The sequence below is a fragment of the Thamnophis elegans genome, chromosome 9, assembly GCF_009769535.1.
Source record: "Thamnophis elegans isolate rThaEle1 chromosome 9, rThaEle1.pri, whole genome shotgun sequence".
In the NCBI taxonomy this organism is placed as follows: domain Eukaryota; kingdom Metazoa; phylum Chordata; class Lepidosauria; order Squamata; family Colubridae; genus Thamnophis; species Thamnophis elegans.
In genome coordinates this window covers 47,945,983-47,962,982 of record NC_045549.1, presented here as the reverse complement: position 1 = coordinate 47,962,982, position 17,000 = coordinate 47,945,983, and the positions used below count along the sequence as shown (strand labels likewise).

The 17,000-nt window shown below is 39.7% G+C and overlaps 1 protein-coding gene across 1 annotated transcript in view; it reads left to right on the top strand.

The window, feature by feature from the left end:
* Positions 1-17,000, top strand: part of LOC116513410 (cytochrome P450 4V2) — a 33,841-nt gene that overhangs the window by 10,174 nt on the left and 6,667 nt on the right. The window contains exons 3-8 of the mRNA XM_032224475.1: positions 4,961-5,046; positions 6,480-6,670; positions 7,253-7,322; positions 7,843-7,969; positions 9,547-9,738; positions 14,658-14,760. Of these exons, the coding sequence (XP_032080366.1) occupies positions 4,961-5,046; positions 6,480-6,670; positions 7,253-7,322; positions 7,843-7,969; positions 9,547-9,738; positions 14,658-14,760 (769 nt within the window). The remainder of the gene's footprint in view (positions 1-4,960; positions 5,047-6,479; positions 6,671-7,252; positions 7,323-7,842; positions 7,970-9,546; positions 9,739-14,657; positions 14,761-17,000) is intronic.

Here is a 17,000-nt window from a genome sequence, read left to right as displayed (position 1 = left end):
AAGGCAATGAAACAATGGAGAACTGAGTTGGCAGTAGGGAATGAGAGCTACGGAATGGTTAATATCAAGCGAGGAATTTTCCAGGGTGATTCACTTTCACCTCTTCTCTTCATCATCGCAATGATCCCACTATCAGTAATCTTAAAAAAAAATGAAATTAGGCTACCAAACAGCCAAAGAAGCTGAAAAAATTTCGCATTTACTATATATGGATGATTTGAAACTCTATGGAAAGTCAGAAATAGAAATCCAATCATTGACAAATACAGTCCGAGTATTCAGCACCGATATTTCAATGCAGTTTGGCATGGAAAAATGCGCCACTGTATCCATAAAAAGGGGCAAAATCACTGCATCTGAGGGAATTGAAATGCCCAATGGCCAACTAATTAAATGCAAAGAAAATGAAGCCTACAAATACTTAGGCATTCTGCAGTTGGATAACATCAAGCATGGAGAAGTAAAAACTATTGTCAGACGAGAGTACACCAACAGAGTTAGGAAAATTTTGAAATCTAAATTGAATGGTGGAAATACAATCAAGGCCATAAATACCTGGGCAATACCAGTTATAAGATACACAGCTGGCATAGTTAACTGGACACAAACTGATTTGGACCTTTTGGACCGAAAAACCAGGAAACTAATGACAATGCACTACAGTTTACATCCACGTGGTGATACTGATAGACTATATCTGCCCCGAAAATCAGGTGGCAGAGGATTATTACAAGTGAAGCAAACAGTTGAAGAAGAAAAACATGCACTGGCTGATTATTTAAAAGAAAGTCAAGAACATCTATTAATCGAAGTAAAGAACAAAAATCTACTGAAGGCCCAACAGACAAAACAAGAATACAGAAAAGATGTGATAAAATCAAGAATGGAGAGTTGGCAGAACAAAGCACTGCATGGTCAATTTCTGGAAAAAATAAAAGATAAAGTGGACACTGAACAAACTTGGTTATGGTTAAAAACAGGTACATTAAAGAAAGAAACAGAGTCACTAATCCTGGCTGTGCAAGAACAAGCTATCCGCACAAATGCCATTAAGGCCAAAATCGAAAAATCCTCTGATGATGCCAAATGCAGACTTTGCAAAGAAGCTGACGAAACTGTTGATCACATTCTCAGCTGCTGTAAAAAAATCATGCAGACTGATTATAAATTGCGGCACAATTCAGTAGCACAAATGATCCATTGGAATTTGTGCAAAAATTTTAATATTAAAACAGCAACAAACTGGTGGGAACATCAGCCTGAAAAAGTCACCGAAAATCAGATGGTCAAGATCTTGTGGGATTTCCGTATACAAACCGACAAAATACTGGCGCATAATATACCAGACATCACACTGGTTGAGAAAAATAAGATCACAATCATAGACATCGCAATACCAGGTGATAGCAGGGTCGCCGAGAAGGAACATGAAAAAATCGCAAGATACCAGGACTTAAAAATCGAAATTCAACGACTATGGCACAAACCAGCAGTGGTAATTCCAGTGGTAATTGGCACACTGGGTGCTATTCCAAAAGCACTGGAATTACATTTAAAACAGTTAAAAATTGACAAAATCACCATCAGTCAAATGCAAAAAGCCGCACTGCTTGGATCTGCACGCATATTACGAAAATATGTTACGACGTCCTAGGCCCCTGGCTGGGGCCCGACTAGTAACCAATGCCAAATCCGGCGAAACAACTGGCCGCTGTGATACAATTGTACAATAATAATAATAATAATAATAATAATAATAATAATAATAATAATAATGATGATGATGATGTCACAATCATAGACATCGCAATACCAGGTGATAGCAGGGTCACCGAGAAGGAACATGAAAAAATCACAAGATACCAGGACTTAAAAATCGAAATTCAACGACTATGGCACAAACCAGCAGTGGTAATTCCAGTGGTAATTGGCACACTGGGTGCTATTCCAAAAGCACTGGAATTACATTTAAAACAGTTAAAAATTTACAAAATCACCATCAGTCAAATGCAAAAAGCCGCACTGCTTGGATCTACACACATATTACGAAAATACGTTACAACGTCCTAGGCCCCTGGGTGGGGCCCGACTAGTAACCAATGCCAAATCCGGCAAAACAACTGGCCGCTGTGATACAATTGTATAATAATAATAATAATAATAATAATAATAATAATAATAATAATAATAATAATAATAATAATAAAGAAACTATATAGCCACCTAGTAAGAACTAGACTAGAAGAAGAAGTGGTTAAAGATACAATGTTAACTTGGGCAAAGAACTTTGGCTATACGATTGAGCCAGAAAAGTGGCAGCAATTATGGGAAAGGAACTATAAATTAACCATGTCAACAGCTTACAAGGAAAACTTATACAAAATGTTTCATAGATGATACATGCCACCAGAAAAATTAGCAAAGATGTTTAAAGACAAGTCAATGAAATGTTGGAAATGTCAACAAGCAACAGGTTCTTATTATCATATATGGTGGACATGTGCAGAAGCAAGGAAATTTTGGACTAAAATAAGAGTATGGCTAGAGAAAATGTTACAACAAGAAATAGAATTTAGGGGCGGGGCTTAACATTGCAATGACATGACATGAAATTTTGGGTCTTCAGGATTGCTGTTGATATCTCTGTTTCTGGACGGTCCTTTTGGACCTAAGCTGTTCTGAAGGAACAGTGATAGAGAAGAGCATGCCCTGCTAATCTCAGGGGCATTGCAAAGCCCCTGATTGATCCAGGAGAAAGCTGTTTTTGCCAGCTACAAGAGAAGCAACCAAAATGGTTGCCAAAGGTTGGGATAAGCCTCTGAAACAGACGCTGTGCAGGAGTGTGTCAAATTGGTGAGAAAATTTTTTATTATTGGAGAAGGGAAAACCCAAAAGAATTGGAATTTAAAATAAAATTGAAGACAGAATGAAAACAAGTGGTTAATCAATTCTGGTCTAAGATGATCATGTTATCTTTTCTATTTTAACATTATTTGTTTTCTATGGATGGATTCTTTCAAATGCCTCTTACTTTTAAACTGGACTGGTCTCTTTTTCTTTCTTCTTCCTCTATACTTTCTCCATATTTGGTATTCGTGGATTAAAAGCTTCTTCTCTCATAAGGCTGGGATGCAGTGTAATTTTTACAGGTTTTTTTTGTCTCAGACAGACAGGCAGAAACAGATGGAAAAGAGGTAACACTGCCAACTAGTGGCTAGAGGCTTCGCAATACCTGATAAAGCTATAAGCTTTGTTTACTGAAAGGCACAGTGGAAAACGTTTTGTTGATACAGGTGTTCTTTTGAAGGAAAGAGAAAGCTTTGATTTGAAAAACTCCACTGAATTTGTTTGACCTAAAAAGTCTCGGATGTTTTGGCACTGTTTATAACCTGGAAAATGACACAACATGAAGAAGAAAAGGCACTAACTTTGCAAAGAATTTTCTTAGACATTCAAAAAGTTTAATAATTACAGAGAGAATTGAAAATAGATTTGAAATTATAGATCAAAATACAAAAAGTATGGGGACAAATGAAGTTTGAGGACAGAGCTGAAAAAATAACAGAGACATATGAAAGTGATAAGAAAATTGTTGACACTGACAGAAAACTGAGAGTGGAGGGAAATGACAGGTGTGAAATACAGAAAGGAGAAATTGATGAACCGGATCTTCATTTCGGATATCAGAAAATAGATGAAGAAAGGAGAGAAAATTTGGCAGAAATAATGGGAGTAATCTCGGCAAAAGCACTAATGATAAACAGAGCAGATAAAGGGTTTCAAGTTCTTATAATGAACAAGAAGTTCTTAAGAGAAGTCCACATAAGACTTATCAAGAAAACATTTAGAATACAGACTTTACAAATGGCAAGAGATATTGGACTACACTATCTTTGGAAGGATACAGGATGATGAAATGAAATGTCACAATAAATTTTAGTTAAATGTAGTTAAATTTTGAGTGCTATGTACAACACAATAATAACTATAGACAAATAAATGATTAATAATGATAACAAAGCATTTATATATACTAGATTGATAATATAAAATCTTATACAAACTGTAAGTGAGATATGGAGATGATGTTGAAAAGCCTTTTTATAAATGTTAAACAATTTTATATAGAATAGAATATAAAGATGTAATATCGGATGATTTGAGGGGTAATAAAATGTACTTTAAATTTAATATGCTTTAAGTTGAAAGGATGTAATAATAGTTAGGCTTAATGGATGTTTAATAATTATATCAATGTATACAAATATATTAGATCAATGATACTAATAATGGGAGAAAAACATGGAATTGAAAATTACTAGATAATATTATCAATGGTAAAATAATAGAATGGTGTCACAATAAATTTAGTTAAATATAGTTAAATTTTGAGTGTAATGCACAATGTAATAACAGCTATAGTCAAATAAATGATTAATAATGATAAAGTTAATGTGTGAATTCTTGTCAGACTAATCTTATTTAATTTTTGATTAAATCTTTAGTAGGTTTATGAAAATACTTTTAATGAGCAGAGAAATTGTCAAAATACTTTTTAATGATGTGATGAGGCAGTTGATTACAACTTAATGAATACATAATGCTTCAAAAAATTCTGATCAAATTGCAGACTCATTCTTACTTGTATTGTTCAACATTTTTGTTAATGGTTTTGTGGAGTAGGAATAAGAAATGCATCTCACATTTGCCTATAACACAACATTAAGTGGAGTAACTAATGCTCTGATTAATGCTAATGCTCTGGTATGAGATTAACCTTAAAACAATCAACATGAAATTTATTTGATTTGCCTAATGAATGCAGATTAGAAATTGTCTGATTTTGGGCTATCAATGCAGAATTCTGATTTTTGCTTCCATTTCATCAAAATATAAAGTGATAAAGAAAATATCCATTCCTGTTTATTTTGAAATTACAATACTGTAGTTTGTTTTCCAGGTTATCTTACGTAGCTCAACATTTATTGACAAGTCCTATCTCTATCAATTTCTTCAACCTTGGCTAGGAACAGGACTTCTAACAAGGTGAGACAAAATGTAACTCAACTATTTTGCAGTTAATTAAAGCATGTTGTTGAATCATATGGTGGACCACTCTTGTGGAAATCTTAAGACCCGACTGAGCTGTTATCTCTTTTCCTTAAATCTTCCTGAAAATGTGAATACACTAGCATAGGAATGTCAACCCGATTTCATTGAGGGCTGTATCAGGGTTGTGTTTGACCTTAGGGGACTGAGGTGGGTATGGCCTAAGTGTGCATGGTCACCTTGACGTCACTCGTGTTGGGTGCCTGTGGCGCTTGAGTGTTCTGCCAGAGAAAACAAGCTCCCAACCTCCGTTTTCACTGGGACAGCCTCCTGCAACCTTCTGCCAGCGAAAACAGAGCTCGGGAGGCTCCGTTTTTGCTTGCAGAGGCACTGCAGGCCAGTCCTTTGCTGTTATCAGAGTGCCCACACCAGCTAGATCTAAGCACCCCTTGAGTTTGAAAGCCCTGCACTAGCAAAAGGAGGAGAAGAGATTGCCATATCTGAAATTATACCTCAAGTCTCCATACAAATGTATCAAAATGCCCCTCCCCCGCAACCATTGCTAGTGGAACAGTTATTTTTTTGGCATGTTGCATGTGATGCTATCTAGATATGTGGTCTTAATGTATGGGACAGTGGGCAGGTACCAAGTCCTTTTTACATTTACTCAATATCTGGTGCAGTTGAGTTTTATGAAAGAAATCAATATTTTGATACAGTTTTGTTTATAGAAGTCCTAGGTTTTATGAGTCCTAAATAAGACTTTAATATACTGAATTTATGGTTCTAGTTCTGTTCTTCTGGGAGAAAGACCTCAAATTGGTAATTTAAAATTAAATAGAAAAAAGATAGAGGGATAAAGTGGAGGGGTTCATGTATTGTCCTAAATCGTGATTTGCTGCTGATGTTATACATTGCATTAAATCATTGTTATCAGAATAGAGTTGAAGATATTAAATGTTGAAGGGGAGATGACAGCAGAATCAAGATTCATTGAATGGGTGGACTTTAACCAGAACCCAAGTGGATTTCTCTTTTAGTTGCTAATAACTACTACTTGTTGAGATTACATAGCACAGCACTGCAGTTAATCTACAGTGGAAGTGAGTCTTTTCTAAACGCCTTGTTGAAGCTTTAAGAATACAAATATAAGACCAGAGTTCTGAAAGCTGCTATATTGTAAGACTCCTGAAACCGGCTTTCTCCAATCTGGAAGCCCTCCCAGATGTGTAAAAGTCCATAGGTTACATTGCCATTGCTAGGAAATCTGGGACCTAAAATTAACACATCTGATGATATCCCAGATATATAGTTATCTTATGTCTTTCTCTATCTACAGTAGCTCCCCCCCATCTGTCTTAGCAGTGTAGAATAAATATTTGGTTGGGACAGCCTTATTATTTTTAATTCTTTAATTCTTTGTTTTGCAGCACTGGGAAAAAATGGCATTCCAGAAGAAAAATGTTAACTCCAACTTTCCATTTTACAATCTTAGTAGATTTCCTTGAAGTGATGATTGAACAAGCCAATATCCTTGTTCAAAATCTTGAAAAACATCTGGACAAAGATCCATTCAACTGCAGTTTATACATTGCATTATGCACCCTTGACGTAATCTGTGGTAAGCTTTGATTACTGTCTAGTAACAGTACTGTATATAAAAAGCTGAAATAATTGAAGTCTAAAAATCCATCTGTTTATATTACACAAAGAAATGTATTGTGATATATGACAACAAGATAGCAACTTTATCTATTGACCCTAAGAGAGAAATACTATCTAGTATTTCTTTTATAGGGTCTTAATCTCAGAAACCAGGAGGAAGACTGGGGCAATAATTCCTTCTGAATGGAGCTTTGCAGAATTCCAATGCCTCAAAGAAACCAGCAAAACAAACTCAAATATTCTGTTTCACATTGCATTCTTTGTTTGGAAATAAATTAACTCAATCCTCTAATCTTGTGAATGTCATGAATTTAATTAACAGATCCATACATTACTCCAAATCCAGGTTACTTAACCATGGCTTACTGAATGAATCACAATTTCTTGAGTCCATAAACTTGCTAAATCAAAATTCTAAGGATTATGAACTCATTGCCTGAACTCACAAGAGATACAAAGTCAAAACTAGACAATCTGTATTATGAGTTTGTGTGCAATGTGAACCAGGTCACAATCTTCCTTTTTTTTTTCTTTGTAGAAACAGCTATGGGCAAAAATATTGGTGCACAAAAGAATAAAAATTCAGATTATGTCAAAGCTGTCCAAAAGTGAGTATATAGATGGTGACATACATACATACATACATACATACATACATACATACATACATACATACATACATTCCAATCTACAGTTAGAAATTAATGAAGTTCAGTTAGTGAGTCCCAGAACTGACAAATTAGTTTTACATATATAGATTGCACAATTCCTATTCCAACACTATGCAAAAATGAGACCAAACTGCTTCAGCATTTTGTAGCCTGTTGAACATCATAAGCAAGCTATATGTAAAATGACTTATTGCACATTTGGTGGTTACAAAACAATGTTATGACAGAAGACCAAGACAGCTGTCAATAAGTCAATTATCTAGTCTTTTAACATTTAGCTAAAAAGTACACTATGCATGCACTATGCATGCTTACTACATGCTAAGTTTTTGGTGTTCCCCAACTTTGTTTCTCTTCTAAAGATGTCTCATTACCAGAAATGGGTAATATCAAAAATGCATATAAATAGCCAGCAAATGCTACAAAAGTATTATAACTTTGTTCTTTGTTACTCTAGTATGAGTGATCTAATTCATCATAGACAGAAATCACCATGGTTTTGGCCCAACCTTTTGTACTATGTTTTTGGAGAAGGAAGGCAACATTACATGAACCTGAAGATACTTCATAGCTTTACAGATAAAGTGAGTTGCAGAATGACTCTTCCTGTCACAGCTTGTGGGCTTATTTCTATCCAACTTTTGCAGTCATGCCTCTTTTAGATTTGTATTTGACATTCATCTGAGTATTAGGCCTGTGGGAGGTGGCCTCATTTCATCTTGATGAGACGCTTGATGGAGTTTATATGATTCTTCTCCCTGAGAGAGGCAGCAGCCTAATTTGTGTTACTTCTGGGATTTCTCTTGCTGCTCCACCAATAACAATGCCAACAGCTCTCTGAGGTAACTGAGAGAAATCCCAACAGCTGTGCAAAGCGAAGCAAAGCAGCACATTTGCTTTAGAAAACAATGAGTGAATGAGGAGTTTGGCTTGAGAGAACAGCTTTGAAGGAATGCCTTGTATGAACCTTTATCAATGAAACTCCGATCGGTATTTAAAACCTTTCATCTGATTCATTGTATTTTTTCCAGTTACTTCAGTAAAACAGCTTTTTAAAATGTATTTCCTACTTATAGAGGCTAAAGGATTGAGAAATATTGACCAAATCGTCAAATGTCTGTTTGAATCTAGAACTTCTTGGACCAATAGTTTATCCTAGCTAAACCTACTATTACTGCTCTGACACCACCAGAGAAGTCTCTGTATAAGGATTTGGGATATTTTCCTAGTACTCATAAAACCCTTTGCCTACCCTTCCATTTACAACTAAGTATTTTAGGGTCAATGTTTGTGTTGATTTTGTCTGAATCCCGAGCAGATGTAAGATTTCGGGGAATCTCTAAATTTCCAAACTATCTTCAGAGATTTAGATATCTCTGTAATTTTTTTAGGTAGTTAGGTAGATAGAATACAAACTTGAGGTTGGTGAGCACTTCAAAGGTTTTCCCCAATCCTTTTAAACTTTTTAAACTTACAGTAGCAACTTGATGAGTTTTTCAATATACTGATGAATGGAACAAGGGGTTCTGTTCTTTGAGATCCGGTTTCCACTGTGTTGTTCTATTCAGATTGATTTCACAGAACAATTGTTTGATTTGTAGCTTGATCCCGATCCTACATGTTTGGGAACAAGGAAATGCCCAACTAGGTCTGTCTAATACTGGTGGCTGCATTTTCCCTTTATTTACCATCAGAATACATAATTCTTCTCTTAAGAGATACTGTTCATTACAGGTAGTCCTTGACTTAGAACAGTTCATTTAGTGACTGGTTTAAAGTTACAGTGGCACTGAGAAAAGTAACTTATGACAATTTTTCAAACTTATGACTGTTGCAGCAACTCCATTGTTACATGATCAAAATTCAGATGCTTGACAACTTATTCATGTTTATGGTGGTTGTAGTGCCTCAGAGTCATATGTTAACCTTTTGCAAACTTTTCAGAAGCAAAGTCAGTGGGCAAGCTAGATTCACTGAAGTGAATTTATTTAACAATGGCAGGAAAGGTCATAAAAATGAAGCAAAACTCACTTAACAACTGTCTCATTTGGCAACATAAATGTTGTGGTAAGTTGAGGATTACCTGTACTTTTGCATGGTGTTGCATATAGTATATCTTGAATTATATATAATAAATGGTATTTTCTCGCCATACTCTAAGATTATTGAAGAAAAAGTGCGCAAAATAAAGCAACAAGAGCAATATCAAAATGGCGCTGCCAGCAGCAATCACCTAAGAAAGAATAAAGAGAGGAAAGCTTTCCTCGATATGCTTCTGAATGCCAGAGATGAAGATGGGAGGAAGTTGAGTTACTCCGGTATACGAGAGGAAGTGGATACATTTATGTTTGAGGTATAGCGTGATCAGAACATAACTTCAAAGAGGCCACTGGAAATCCGATCATTTCTCTTTTGAATGCCACTATAGTCTTTCCTCTGTAAGACTATAAATCATAATAAATTATTTTTTCTTGGCTACCAGTTGTAAAATGCTAACACTTAACTATGTTTATTTTATGTTCTGACATATTGGCAAACATCCTTATGGCAGCTAATGTTTTAGAGACCCAAGTTTTTTTTAATCCACATAATATTATGTGACTAAGATTAATAAGTATCAGATTATACATCCCCTGGAAGAATAAGGCTTTAACTAGGCTTTTAACTATGCTCTCTTAGAAAAGAAGTCCCCCAGAAGGGAGACTCATTATATGGCACTTATTTCCATCATAACCACTTGGCACACCCATTATGATTGAGGGCTTTGAAGACAATAATAAAGACTGAGAAGAAATAATTTTAAAGGTGAAAATTTGAGCCCTAGAGTTGTGTCTGTGCCTCACCCCCACCTCAAGTTTCTACTTTGTCAGTCCCAGATTTCTTCCAACAGCAATTAGTACCATTGTCAGTATACCATGCCCCCATGTCTTTTTATTTAGTTGAAAAAAAGCAAAGATTAATTTCTTCCATGTCAGGCAAAACTCCAGAATCCCTGTTGAGAATAGACTCAGAATCACTTCTTTATTTTTTTTTAACGTCACTTTCAATCTCTCCAAAAATTTTAAATTTAACAGTGCCTTCATTTAAGTTTGTTCCTTCTTTGGATGTTTGGTTATTTTATGAAGCATGTAGGAGCTCCTGTGTTTGACAGATACATGCAAACACAGGAACTCCCCCATGCTTCCTTCTTTCTCCTTCCAGTAGAAACTTCAAAAATAAAATAAATAAAAATAAAATAAAACAAGGTCTTGTTCCAGGCTGCACCATACCTAATAGAGCTGTGCAATGTTTCACATTATATTATAGATAAAGGGTGTCAAACTCATGTTGTCACAGCAGCATCATGTGATGTATTTTTCCCCTTTGCTAAACTGGGCGTGGGTGTGGCTCGCATGTGACGCATCTGGCACGTGAGCCAAGAGTTTGACAGCCCTATTGTAGATGGATGCTTTCAGCAACTTGGGAAGCAAATGTAACAGCTATCTGCAAGTCTTTCAGAAGATTGGCCTTAATGTTCAGTTATCCATTAATGGGAAAATATATATTACACAGTCAAAATACTTAATTCAAGCAAGATCTCTGCCCTTTCCTTGCCCCTTTTAAATTTTGGTACTTGGCTACTGATGAAGGGTTCTTTCATGATTGCTTTTTGCATTGTAATTTCATGTTGACCTTCCAACATTGCTATTTAAAGGCAAAAGTATTGCTGTAAACCTGCCAAAGTTAAGTACTGTGGTACCCATTGATTTCAGGGAGATAATTGTGTATCTGATTTTGGCTGAACTGCATCAACTGGCATACAATTATGCAGACTCCCTTAGCCTTTTTTTTTTTTTTGAGACATTTTATTAAGACTTATAGGCCGCCTTCTCCCTAGGGGACTCAGGGCGGCTTACAATCGTAAGGGAAGGGTGTGCAGTAACAAGAGACAAACAATAAGTGACCAAAAATAAAATGGTAAACCACAACATGCATTCAACAGTCAACACTCGGGCGGGTAAATTGGAAACCTATCCCCAGGCCTGCTGGGAGAGCCAGGTCTTGAGGGCTGTGCGGAAGGTCTGGATGGTGGTGAGGGTACGAATCTCAACGGGGAGATCGTTCCACAGGGTCGGAGCTGCAACAGAAAAGGCTCTCCTCCGTGTAGTCGCCAGTCGACATTGACTGGCGGATGGAATCCGGAGGAGGCCCAGCCTGTGCGATCTAATCGGTCGGAGGGAGGTAATCGGCAGAAGGCGGTCTCTCAAGTATCCAGATCCACTACCATGGAGTGCTTTAAAGGTGGTCATCAGTACCCTGAAGCGCACCTGGAGATCGACAGGTAGCCAGTGCAGCTCGCGGAGGATGGGTGTAATGTGGGCGAACCACGGTGCGCCCACTATCACTCGCGCGGCTGCATTCTGGACTAACTGCAGTCGCCGGATGCTCTTCAAGGGCAACCCCATGTAGAGCCCATTGCAGTATTCCAGCCTAGAGATCACAAGGGCTCGAGTGACTGTTGCGAGAGCCTCCCGGTTCAGGTAGGGCCGCAACTGACGGACCAGGCGAACCTGGGCAAATGCCCCCCTGGTCACAGCCGACAGCTGATGGTCGAAAGTCAGCTGTGAATCCAGGAGGACTCCTAAGTTACGGACCCTGTCTGAGGGGTATAAAATTTGACCCCCCAGCCTGAGTGTTGGAGTGTCGGCCAAATTATTGGGAGGGAAGCACAACAGCCACTCGGTCTTGTCCGGGTTGAGTACCAGTTTGTTAGCGCTCATCCAGCTCTTAACGGCCTCAAGGCCCTGGTTCATCACGTCCACCGCTTCATTGAGTTGGCACGGGGCGGACAGATACAATTGTGTATCGTCCGCGTATTGGTGGTATTTTATCCCGTGCCTCCGAATGATCTCGCCCAGCGGTTTCATGTATATGTTAAATAGTAGGGGGGATAAGACCGAACCCTGCGGCACCCCATATGTTAGGGGCCTCAGGGACGATCTCTGCCCCACGACCAACACCGACTGCGACCTGTCCGAGAGGTAAGAGGAGAACCACTGCAAAACAGTGCCTCCCACCCCCACCTCCCGCAGTCGTCGCAGAAGGATACCATGGTCGATGGTATCGAAAGCCGCTGAGAGGTCAAGGAGAACCAGGATGGACGCATGGCCTCCATCTCTGGCCCTCCAGAGATCATCGGTCAATGCGACCAAAGCGGTTTCTGTGCTGTAACCAGGTCTGAAGCCGGACTGGAAGGGGTTAAGATAACTAGCTTCCTCCAAGGCCCGTTGAAGCTGGAAGGCCACCACCTTCTCAACAACCTTCCCAATAAAGGGGAGGTTGGAGACAGGACGATAGTTGTTTAAAATGGCTGGATCCAAGGATGGTTTCTTCAGGAGGGGTCTCACCACCGCCGTTTTAAGTGCGGCGGGGAAGTGCCCCTCCCGAAGGGAGGCGGTCACGACCGCCTGGATCCAGCCATGTGTCACCTCCCTGCTGTTGGCAACCAGCCAGGAGGGACACGGGTCCAGAATACAGGTGGAGGCACTTACAGCTCGAATGGCCTTGTCCACATCCCCGGAGGCAACATCCTGGAACTCAACCCAGAGATGGTTTGCCAAGTAATCCCCCTGTGTCTCGGCTGGATCTACTGCAGTGGAGTCCAAGTCCGACCGAAACCGAGCAACTTTGTCCGCCAGGAACTGGGCATAGTCCTCAGCCCTACCCTGCAAGGGATCTCCCACATCCCTCTTATTAAGGAGGGAGCGGGTGATCCTAAACAGGGCGGCTGGGCATGACTCGGCGGACGCAACCAAGGCGGAGATATGCGTTCTTTTGGCAGCTCTTAGTGCCCGGATGTAATCCTTGGTGCAGGTGGTCAGAAGTGCTCGGTTCGCCTCGGACTTATTGGACCTCCACAGGTGCTCTAGGCGTCTCCTCCGGCGCTTCTTCTCCCGGAGTTCCTCGGTGAACCAAGGAGGTCTCTGGGATCCACTGGCCCGGAGGGGCCGTAGTGGCGCAATCCGGTCAAGAGACTCCGATGCCGCCGAATGCCAGGCGGCAACCAGAATCTCCGCCGAACTGTGGGCGAGAGTGTCGGGAATTACCCCAAGCTCCGTCTGGAACCTCAAAGAATCCATAAGTCGCCTGGGGCGGAACCACCTGGTTGGTTCCTCCTTCCTACGGTGGGGGTTTGGCCTCCAGAAGTCAAGCCTCAGTAGGCAGTGGTCTGACCACGACAGGGGTATGATCTCAATACCCCTCAGACCAAGATCACGCATCCACTGCTCCGAGAGGAATACGAGGTCGAGCATGTGACCCGCTGTATGAGTTGGGCCCCGGATTACCTGGGTCAAGCCCATGGCTGTCATGGAAGCCATGAACTCCTGCGCCCCGTCAGAGCGTTCACCGAGCGATGGCAAGTTAAAGTCCCCCAGAACTATAAGCCTGGGAAGCTCAACTGCCAGCTCGGCTACTGACTCGAGGAGCGAGGGGAGGGATGCTGCAACGCAGTTGGGAGGCAGGTACGTTAGCAGCAAACCCACTTGACCCTTGAGGTCCAACTTTATCAGCAGGGACTCACACCCGGCAAGCTCCGGAGCAGGGACCCTACGAGGTAACAGAGACTCCCGGATAATAATAGCCACACCGCCACCCCTTCCCTGGGCTCTCGGCTGATGAAGCACCTGAAATCCCTCTGGGCACATCTCTACAAGGGGGACTCCTCCTTCTGTGCCCAGCCAGGTTTCAGTAATACATGCCAGGTCTGCCCTCTCGTCAACAATTAAGTCCCGGACGAGGGGAGCTTTGTGAACAACAGACCTGGCATTTAGCAACAGCAGCCTGAGACCAGGGTCCTGACTACTCGCGCCATCTGGTCTTGGAGTGGGACTCATAGGGCCGGAAGGAGGGATCTCTGTGATGTAGCGAACCCTCCTTCCCTGGTAATGGCCAGCCCTAAAGTCCCCGCCGTGTCTGCCCCTCCCTGTTATGACCGCAATGCTCCGACCCACTCCCGCGGCAGTAGTCCCCCCAACCACCCCGGTGACCCCCGCCTTCCCCAGCGGGCCCTCCGAGTCACACATATTCATTCACTCACACAAGCAATCCCCACGTAATGGTTAAAAACAAAATGCCTAATGATATTGAGATGTATCAGGGTGACAACTTCCTTAGTTCCCAAGCAGCATGGCTGTTAGTGTTTGCAGTTGGCAATTGTATCATAACTCATTGACAAGATGCCAAGTTAAGAAACATATAATAAAGTTTTATTGATTGAAATTTTCCTCCTAGGGTCATGATACCACTGCTGCTGCCTTGAATTGGGCTATTTACTTACTTGCAAGGCATCCAGAAATCCAAAGAAAAGTTCACAATGAACTGGATGAGGTTTTTGGTAAGTGTTTCTTTCTCTTAAGCATTTTAGTGTAATTCTGGGGTAGATCAGAATTCACATAGATTCTGTGTAAACAGTCAGAAATGTTATATCCAGAAGAATAAGAAATTCTGAAATCTGACATTTGAGAAATAATCTTGATCATTCATAAATATTATGCATTTCCCCCATCATGGTGAGTTCCAGTGTTTTTCTTTAAGAAGAGCATCTGTAGAAAGTTAGCCAGTTTCTTTATTAACAATAACGATAAAAACCCAAATATCAATTTACTAGCCCATGAGGCCTTAGAAAATGCCAGAAGAATCAGAGGCTTTATTATTATTATACAATTGTATCACAGCGGCCAGTTGTTTCACCGGATTTGGCATTGGTTACTAGTCGGGCCCCACCCAGGGGCCTAGGACATCGTAACGTATTTTCGTAATATGCGTGCAGATCCAAGCAGTGTGGCTTTTTGCATTTGACTGATGGTGATTTTGTCAATTTTTAACTGTTTTAAATGTAATTCCAGTGCTTTTGGAATAGCACCCAGTGTGCCAATTACCACTGGAATTATCACTGCTGGTTTGTGCCATAGTCGTTGAATTTCGATTTTTAAGTCCTGGTATTTTGCAATTTTTTCATGTTCCTTCTCGCTGACCCTGTTATTACCTGGTATTGCGATGTCTATGATTGTGACCTTATTTTTCTCAACCAGTGTGATGTCTGGTATATTATGCGCCAGTATTTTGTCGGTTTGTATACGGAAATCCCACAAGATCTTGACCATCTGATTTTCGGTGACTTTTTCAGGCTGATGTTCCCACCAGTTTGTTGCTGTTTTAATATTAAAATTTTTGCACAAATTCCAATGGATCATTTGTGCTACTGAATTGTGCCGCAATTTATAATCAGTCTGCATGATTTTTTTACAGCAGCTGAGTATGTGATCAACAGTTTCATCAGCTTCTTTGCAAAGTCTGCATTTGGCATCATCAGAGGAGTTTTCGATTTTGGCCTTAATGGCATTTGTGCGGATAGCTTGTTCTTGCGCAGCTAGGATTAGTGACTCTGTTTCTTTCTTTAATGTACCTGTTGTTAACCATAACCAAGTTTGTTCACTGTCCACTTTATCTTTTATTTTTTCCAGAAATTGGCCATGCAGTGCTTTGTTCTGCCAACTCTCCATTCTTGATTTTATCACATCTTTTCTGTATTCTTGTTTCGTCTGTTGGGCCTTCAGTAGTTTTTTGTTCTTTACTTCGATTAATAGATGTTCTTGACTTTCTTTTAAATAATCAGCCAGTGCATGTTTTTCTTCTTCAACTGTTTGCTTCACTTGTAATAATCCTCTGCCACCTAATTTTCGGGGCAGATATAGTCTATCAGTATCACCACGTGGATGTAAACTGTAGTGCATTGTCATTAGTTTCCTGGTTTTTCGGTCCAAAATGTCCAAATCAGCTTGTGTCCAGTTAACTATACCAGCTGTGTATCTTATAACTGGTATTGCCCAGGTATTTATGGCCTTGATTGTATTTCCACCATTCAATTTAGATTTCAAAATTTTCCTAACTCTGTTGGTGTACTCTCGCCTGACAATAGTTTTTACTTCTCCATGCTTGATGTTATCCAACTGCAGAATGCCTAAGTATTTGTAGGCTTCATTTTCTTTGCATTTAATTAATTGGCCATTGGGCATTTCAATTCCCTCACATGCAGTGATTTTGCCCCTTTTTATGGATACAGTGGCACATTTTTCCATGCCAAACTGCATTGAAATATCGGTGCTGAATACTCGGACTGTGTTTGCCAATGATTGGATTTCTATTTCTGACTTTCCATAGAGTTTCAAATCATCCATATATAGTAAATATTATTATAGTATAGTATATTATATTATAGTAAATTATTATTATTATTATTATTAGGTTTTTATGCAGGTAGAAATGTTATTAAGCATGTTCTGATATCTGAAGGTACACTTCCGTCAACATTTGTTTGGAAAATATTTTGAGATATGGAATCAAAATTTCTATACCTGGCCACATCAAGAATACTCCAAAACACTGTGCATGTATCATGTGTTTGTTTTTGGGATGAGCAGCATTATAAAGCATAGAAAAAGAGTGAGAAATAGTAAGACATTTTAAAAGATGAAAAAGAAATATAGCTAATTACCTAACACCTTTATATATCTTTCTAGCTTTGCACATTATCCTTGCTTCAACCACTTCTATGTCACGTCTATATTGTCTTTT